General features: G+C 43.7%; 1 protein-coding gene across 1 annotated transcript in view; it reads right to left on the minus strand.

The window, feature by feature from the left end:
* The window catches only part of si:dkey-21e5.1 (potassium channel subfamily T member 1), a 30,056-nt gene extending 22,726 nt beyond the window's left edge, over positions 1 to 7,330 (minus strand). Inside the window, exons 1-3 of the mRNA XM_034541485.1 lie at positions 7,211 to 7,330; positions 1,820 to 1,899; positions 508 to 616 (exon numbers count right to left, since the gene is read on the minus strand). Of these exons, the coding sequence (XP_034397376.1) occupies positions 508 to 616; positions 1,820 to 1,899; positions 7,211 to 7,254 (233 nt within the window). The 5' untranslated portion in view covers positions 7,255 to 7,330. The remainder of the gene's footprint in view (positions 1 to 507; positions 617 to 1,819; positions 1,900 to 7,210) is intronic.
* Between the last annotated feature and the right edge of the window lie 1,754 nt (positions 7,331 to 9,084).

Raw genomic sequence — 9,084 nt, forward strand, 5'->3', positions numbered from 1 at the left:
CACATGACTGCACAGACGGAGCAACACAAATAAAAATCACTCCATCCCTTCAAAAAATAAATAAGAAAACATTAAGACGGCCCCGGGATAAAGTAAACAAAAACACACGTTCAATGTGGTGTTTAGTTTTGGGAGTAATTCTCAATTAGGAGCATTACAAACGCGCAGCCCTCTTCCAAGTGACGAGAACAACGTCTGAAATTAAACAAATGTTCTCTGGTCTTGTGATTTCCTTCACATGTGTTGCTCTATGCACGTGACAAGGGGGAAAGGTTCTTGACAGAATCCTCTGGCATATGAAGGTCATGGAGTTAGTTTCAAATATAATACCAGAGGATAATATTAGATGGCGTTATTAAAAAAAACGGTGATAAAATGCCAGTTAGAGCCTTTATATGAAGCAAAGGATGGAGCATTAACTTTACGACGTATCGAAAAGCCATCAAGAAAATAAAGACACATCTGGATAAGGGGATAACTGATGAGGGGAGGGGGGGGCCCTCTCACCATGGGTTCACGTCGTTGTCCTCCTTGGGGTCATCCAGGTAGACTCTCAGGATGTAGAGGACACAGGTGAGGATCTTCAGCGAGAAGTTGAACAGGCGGATTCTCAGGCCTGTGGACCAGCAAAGACAAAACGGTCCGTCTTAACGGGAGGGAACATGGAAAAAAAACAACCCAGTTTGTTCTGGTCTTTAAAAGCTCTTCACACTTCCCCTCCGATTGTCCATCATCTAACGTGCAGCCCCTCCGGTGTTGTGACCACCTCTGTCATTGTGAGTCGACTGCTGACGACGGGGCGACAGCCGGATCTCTCCTCGGTAGAAAGTCGACACTGCTCCAGTTGTTTTCGGTGCATAAACTGCCTTTCGGTGAACGGCTTAAAGAGGCCAGATGTGTGGAAGCCCTGAAGCATGACTAATGTAGTTCTATGCTGCTCTGTCACAACGGATTTTCTCTCTGATGGCTTTCAAACCTTCACCAGGAATAACACAACAACCCAAGCACTTTTATGGGCGTCGGATATGAAGAGATACACGACTGATGGGATGGCACAGAAACAGGAAACAGGGGATTCTTCTTTTTTGAATAAGTGCAGGCAATCACACCACCAGCAAAATATGCAGAACGGCAACTGGGCTGCAGACCCGCCTGCTGGGCAGAGGGGTGGTGCTAGTTGTATCACCCAATTCCAAATTAGCCTCTGCAGCTTCCCCTAATATCTTGTGACACCGGCCTCTTCAGATGAAGCCCGGCGTCGATGTTAAAATGATTTGAAACAAAAACAAAACAAACAGCGCCGCAATGACATAGAGCAACGGACCCCTGCAGCCTGGTCTGACATTTTCATCAGAGTCTGCTGTTTTATGTCAAAGACCGCGTGACAGCGGCAAGTGGAGTGACAGACGGCCGACGGCGATGTCGTCTACCGGGGAACACAGAGTTCCGAAATCAAACTACAAGGATGCAACAACAAAAAGAGCCGTTTCCAGACACAATGCGCCGGCGTCTCCGTCAGTGATGTTGTGGCACCGTCGCTTTTTTAAAAATTATCTTCGATTGGAGAAAAAACCCTGCAGCGCTCTCTGTACTGTAGAAGTAGGCGGTGCACACGGCGAGGACAATGTCTTACGATGAGGCGGCTAATGTAACAATCAAATCCAACCGAGATGAAAATGATATGCGTCGTCACCCGACCTGCAATTTAACCACATTATGCTTTCATTTGTCCATTTAGCTCGGAGCAGGCGGCGAGCCTCCTTTTGCATTACGGGAAGAGGGGGGAGGGGGGGTGCTGCTCCCCGTCGGCTGTACTTACTTGACCTTTGGTTTTTGATGAAGAAAAGCTTCAGCCTCTCCTTGAAGGTGTTTTCGTTCACGTAGAACTCCACCTGCACCCTGTGGGGAAGCAGTCACATGTGTAAATGTACACAGGTGAGCGTGCATGCAGCACACATATATATATATATATATATATATATATATATATATATATATATATATATATATATATACACACACACACACAAAAATGACCAAGTACTGTTAAACTTACCTTGGTGCTGTATATAATCAGGTGGGAGACAAAGCAGTGGATTTGCAGTGATATTACTTTGGCTTCAGATGCCAAAATGAAATACTTTGAATATCAACACATTTTGGAACAAACCCCAGTTTTTACAACGTCTTTACAATGTTTTAGTAGCTGAAAATAGGCCCCAAACAAATATGTTAATTTGTTTCCTTTTTTGGATAGCGTTTGCTAATAAGTGCCGCGCCCAGCTGCTTCAGGAAATCATTATTCCCCCTTTTAAAAATAAAAGTATTTATCCATAACCCGTTTTCTAAGCCTGGGATTGACACACTGTTTAAAAGCGTCACACTTATAAGAACTCGATCTGGAACAGAACATATCTCATCAAAAGGATGGAAAAACAAGACGCACGCCAGTTAGATGCTTAATGCGAAGGACACATTTCAGTAAACACACAAAGAGTATTGCGGTTTGATTCCCAGCCTTTGTTTGCATCCTGCTATCGTTATAAAAGAACATTGGTAATGTTAATTGTGTTGAGTGTTCCAAAACCTAGTGCAGGAAAAGGCTGGGCAATTCTCCCTTCTGATAACATTAATTCCATTACCATCCATTTGCCATCAGTATAAAGCTCCCCTTTCCCTGTGCTCATCAACCACAAATGCATATGAGCTTGAAACTCAATGTGCAGCTCTGGTGCTTGCTAAAATTATTACATAAATAGATGACCCATTTCGTGTTGTTGCTCCACACACACCGACGTTCCCCCAATGGTGCACACCACCAGCTACGACTCGTACGCATAATGCAAAAGATATGACGCATGCGAAAGTTAAACGTTTTGATAATTGCTATCCGATACATTCAAATCATCCAAATTGATCAATTTGATGCGTGTAACAGGGACCGTAGGCGGGTACTGTACTTCCAATTTTGCTCTTAATATTTCATGAACACAATTAGAACCCAGCCACGTAATCCGAAATGCTGTTTTGCGCGACAGTCCGTCTCACTGCCTGATTTATACTGAGCGTTAACACAAAAGGGTCCATTGATGAAGTGATTATAAATGTATCACCTTAAAATCAAATGGACTGTTTTCTCACTTATGAGCGAAGCACTAAAAGGTTCGGGCCGCCATAAATGGACTTTAATAGGCGCGGGAGCTTGACCAAACGGCCGCGTAAGTATTTACTGTACTGCCGATAGGTTCGATGAATACAGGTAGTGAGACGGGCCTATTATGAGGTTATGTAACGTGGAGAGCCTGTTGTCACTAATGAGCATGGAGGGGGAATTAACCACGGCCTTGTGGTTCCAAGAGGGACCCACGGGAGCCTCCCTCCCTTGCCTGACGAGATGACCGCAGACAAGCGAGGAGAGTAGGAGGGCAATTACAGCAGCCAAATCCCAAGATGGGTACGTATGTGCAGATTTAAGAGTGTAGGTAGAAGAAAGAATAGGAGATATGCGCCATCTTCCAGCTGTTCCCCAGTCTCTCGCTGTTCTGGCTCTATCGCCATGGAGACAGCATCCAAGGCAGGACGTGTTCACATTGCCGTTGCTACACATACACACACATACATGCACATTTATTGATATAGGCAAATAAATCCAGAGATCAATAGAGATTGTTGTCTCCATTGACACAGCTGTCAGACTGGACAGAGACAGCTACACAGGCGCCATGTTTACCCAGCTTGACTACAGACACCGGACCTGTATTAGAGTCTGTAAACATTTGAGCGTGGACACGTTGTCGGTCGCGTTGGCTCCGTGTTTGATGTCAGATTCAGCGAACGCTCCCGACTTCAGGTACCCGTGTCCCGCGTAAACACGACGACCTACACCTGCGCATAATAAAAGGCGCCAATAACACCGCATGCACGGCTACGCGTCCTGACCCCGCGGAGTGATGCTTTCTGAGATCCAGAAAGAAAAAGTCTAAAATCCTTTTCCAGCGTCAGAATTAATTAATTCAGCTGAAGCCGACGAATCGGGGGAAAAATAACGAGTGTTGAAATGGTTTGATGTGAAAAACGAGGAGGTGGGTCAAATGAGTTATGCAGTTTGTTGCGTTATACAATAGCAACAATAGCCATTTTAAATCAATGTGGTATTGTTGGGTAATAGGAACACATTTTAAATTGTATTAGCCTGGTATAATTGGAATTGCTGCGCCAAACAGGACAATGGAAACATCATTATATCGGGTCATTCATTTGGGGGTTTCAAACTCAAACTTCCTTCAAAGTAATGAACTTTTTGTGTTCCAAGTACATGACAACCACTAAAACGTCTTCCAGCTTGGCGACTGCCAGTAATCGCAGCAATACCTTTTAAGTACCTTTTAAACTCTTTTCTTTGGCATCTCTGTCGTCTGCAAACCATTACCCCCGATCTATGGACATTAGCCGGACATCGCGGATTAAAAAAAAGAGCAGTTTGAATATCCGAGAGGGCAGAACGCATCCGACAGGTTGGTACTACTTAACCTCAAGAAGAGACACTCCCTTTACTTACACATCCGAGTACGTTTCGAGGGAAAAAAGTTCTCCACTTGATCAGGTTTAGTTAAAAAAAAATTATAATAAATGACCATGGAATTAAAACAACTAATGCTCTTGATTCAAAGCAGCAATCTAATCCTGTACAGTCATGTAATGTCCAGTCATGTCGAGGGTCCCACCGAAATAACTACATTACCGCAAGTTTTGGCAAATCAACAGATGTGGCCATTACTTTCCTGGTTATCTCTGACCAATCACAATTGAACTACACACCCGGGTTCTACGTTTGTGGTTTTTTTTAGCCTGCATGCTCTAAAAAAAACAAAACATGTTTACTTCCCCCTATAGTACACCAATCGTTTTATCCATTTGTGGTTATCAAATAACAACAAAGACTAAAATCAACCACCTTGCTCTCAAAATAGCGGCAAACTGTGTAAAATAAAGTTGGACTTTCGCCCACTAAACTCCCGTTACTGTGCAAGTCGAGATGAGAAGGAAGCGAGACGGCTCGAGTTTCAAGTCAAGTTTATTTATAGAGCACATTTCAAAAGTACAAAAGTTAACCCGAGTGCTGTACTTTGGCCAAACGATACAATATATATGATGGCTCACTCCTTCAATCATCAGCTCTGGTAACAGAGCCCGAAAGCCTTATTGTTGAGCCCTGCACACTATGGTTTACAATAAGATCCAGACTTTTGGGCAATCTTTTCCAATTACATTGAATACAATATTGTTTTCCTCAGATCTCAGGTTTGATCTGCCCCCCCGCCCCCGCTTCTGCTTGTTGAAAATAGAAACCTTTCCATGCACCATCCTCACACATTTGCCGTTTATAAAAACCTGCGAGGGTTCTAAAAATATTACACTCGCATGAATATTCAAAAAGCCGGGGACATCTTTGTTATCCTCTGCTTCTCATGGGCCAGACATGTGAACGTACTTTGTCAAATGGTTACTGAAAGCGGGACTCAACAGGTAATAGTTTCTGTTATAATCAGATGTGGGGTGGATAAACACCTTAAATGGGAGCTGGGCTGGCCTGTGGGCTGGAAGGATGAACGTGAAAGAGCAGGCGCCGGTCATATCTGGTCCTCTGAGGCATCCGCCGGGCACTCTGTAAGCAGCAGCATGTGTGCGTTGGGAGTTGTGGGAGTTGGTCTTCGCTATTCTGTGTGTGCACATATGTTCGAGGACGTAGAAATCCCCGAAGCATTTTGTTCCAAAGCTTTTTTTGCAAGCGTAAGTGCATATAGCAGCAACATTTATGATATTTTCACCTTGAATCAGCATATCGAGAGACGCCGATTCAAAAAGGAGTTGTCGCGTGTCTTTCAAGGTCTGCGAAAGGAGTTCTGACACAAATGTGCAGCTATAATGAGAGTGCCGCTCACTTGGATTGACGGATACACGGTTTGTGGGAATAACAAATTAAACCTCCCGTTGACTGGGGTGAAGATTTCCAGAGCGCAGAAGCTAAATTGCTGAACAGTTGGATAACACGCCAGGCACTGCCTGAGAAAGGGTAATCCACATAAGAGAGATGTTCCCTGTTCCTAAACAGAGACGACAGAACGTGTCAAACTCAGAAAACAGAGGATTTAGGAGGAGTGCTATGAACGCATTGGACTGTTGGCCCGTTCTGTGAAAGAAACTGAATATCTATGCAAGGTGGTTATTGCACCATTAGACATGATCAATGAGCTGTCTAGTTAGGATGAAACCAATCCAAACCCTTAAATCCCCCTTTTAGTGTCTGCATAGCACTGTAGAAAGTACTGCGACCTCAGGGCCCGAACTGGCCTCGAAAGTACGAGATTGGACAATGGCGTCTTTGGGTCCCATGTAACAAAAGGCCACAAAAAGAGTTGTACACGATCTTCTTGCTTTTTCAGAAATGTCTATCAAAGAAAGATTCCAACACAACTATAAATAGTAAAGCTGAGAAAATGGCGGATTAAGTTGAATGTGCTCCGTCTGAGAAATAGAATGATATCCAAGAAAGAGGCCTTTTTCTTTTTAAGGCTCCAGAACCAAAAAGGTCTATAACCAAGCCTTGTATACCTTATAGAGGCATATTTAGACAATCTCCTTGTTTCCATATAGCTCATATATGCAAGTCAGCTGAAAGTCCATTCATTTCCATAGGGACCTGCAGGATTTCTGATGCGTTTGCAAAACTCCATCTGTTTCTCCTTGATCTCAAGTAGATTTACTTTTTTTGTTTTAATTTGCGCCAGATTTCGGACTGCCAGGACCTATTTGATGAATGTAGACATTTATCCAGTTTTGTAAAAACCTTTTGTTAAGGGATACATGAACATGCGTGTACGCTACACAGGTAGCATGCTACCAATGTTAGTTTAATATCCCGTCGAACGGCTTGATTGGCTTTACTTTCTCAGACTTCTCTTCTCAGACACTGCCAGCTTCAGAAAAGCTTATCATTACACCAGCCTCAGCAATGATAGCGTGCCATTTGAAGAGACAGCGTCACAAACCAATGTCAAGCAGTGTCAAATAAAGCCTTTAAGAAAACAAAGGCAATGCTTCTTTCACGGAAAGAACAAAATCCACCTTTCGGTACTTGTTACACAGTTCATATCACCATTCTGATGCCTAACGTATTCCAGAAAGTGGTTTGTTACAACCTGCTGCCTACCTAGTGTATGTACTCCGGCACGTCTCGGGATCAGGCGCCTCCATATTGAGAGGAACCCGCTGCGATGGTTGGAGCACCCACTAAGAATGCACCTCGAGCACCCTTGACCGAGATGAAATTCGAGGTGCTGTTGCTCAACGCTTGTGTTGCCCTTTGATTCTGGTGCACGGAAACCAAAACGTTGCGGTTTCCTGAATGTGCGACGATGAAGAATGCTCTTTGGTGAGCTGCAGTCGTTTCCTGTGACGTTTTAGTACAGTTTCAGCCACAGGAAGAACCTTCAACGTCTTTGTCGGGTATTTTGTCGTTTTTCGTGGAAACAAAAACAGAAGCAGCCAAATATGTGTTCCATTTTAATTTTTTATGAAGATAAAAACAAAAAAAAAACAATATGCTCCGTCAGCCGGAATTTCTACAGATGGGACCGGCGCGAAAGATGATAACAGTGATGAAGTGAACACTAACATGTCAGCACATGATTATAGCTCTCCACTTAGCCCATCCCCAAGGATCCCAATCCACTTTCCAACGGCAGCACAGCCTCAGAAAACACCACAACTCTGCAGACATCCCGCCACAGCTGAGTGATGAAACCTCTGCAGCGGATCTGCTATTGACATTGCAAATCTGACGACATGTATATCGTTTACATGCTGGTTGAAAGGAAATCAGATTTGTGTCTTAAAAAGGTGCCGACGATCAGATGTGTGTGTATAGAAATCACTAAATCTATCCGATGGGTTTCTTGAGGAAGCATTCGCCCTCAAAACAACCGCGCTGTCGAGTAACGGCGCAGAACTCGGCGACGGAGAAGGCTGGTAAACACTGCGAGAGGGAAGTAGCTGAAAGTGATCGCAAACTGAAGGTGTCAAGAGAGTTTATCTCGGCGTCTGTCTATACGGACTGTTTTTTCCCCTCTGTTGTCCTCTGCAGCGCTTTGCTAGTAGCAGCATGGTATGCTCAGCGTGTACACAGCTCAACTTCGCTCAGCATACCGTGTACACATCCGACTGGAATCGCATTTCAAACCACGTGCGCTTTTGGATCCGATTGTGTTTCGTGTATTTTTTTTTTTTTTTTTTAAATCAGGATCAAATCTAGATACGCCAAATAAACCAGATGTGAGCTGGGAATCTGAACGTGGGACAAAAGATTTACGGATTCAAGGAGGGGCCGTTTGCTTGATTGTGTCGGCCTATCACAGCCAGCCGGAGCCGTTGCGTTAGCTCAACGCTCAATTGGGATTTTGTGGTTTCTTTTACAGCAAAGATCAATGAAAGACATTAACCCAAATAAACAATTCAAATAACATGTCATTTGAGGAAACAAGAGAAGCCATGTTTTTCCTCCCTGACCCCTAAATCTATTGCACTTTTAGGCTCAACATGTCTTTTCTTATGACGATTGGAGGACCCAATTCTGCCATTTATGAATTTCTAAGTTATATATACACAAGAATTTGCTGTTTGAGGAATGTTTCTGGATCCAGATACTAAAGAACAAATGTGTGCGTGTTCAGAAGCAGCAGTACACAGCATTAGTACAACACAAACAATTGACATTTTGGTGACTGTTCACGAATGCGTGTCCGGAGACTCTCATCTTCAAGACAAGATCTAACATTGACAACAACAGAGTGAAGACTGGTGTGTGCACATTCAGTCAAGGGACAGATGATACACCCGGAATAAGGTGATGAAAACACACACGCTGCCTTTTCACCATTTACTGTGACGAGATCAAATGCATAACGCATAATAATGCAAAATAATGAAGCAGTGCTCTAAATGTTTCCTTTGAATCTTCTGCCACAACAATTGTTGAAAAGGTAGCGACACTTGAATGGGTTATTCTCGGCATTCTTGCACCCATCA

This window comes from Cyclopterus lumpus, chromosome 9, assembly GCF_009769545.1.
Source record: "Cyclopterus lumpus isolate fCycLum1 chromosome 9, fCycLum1.pri, whole genome shotgun sequence".
Classification (NCBI taxonomy): Eukaryota; Metazoa; Chordata; class Actinopteri; order Perciformes; family Cyclopteridae; genus Cyclopterus; species Cyclopterus lumpus.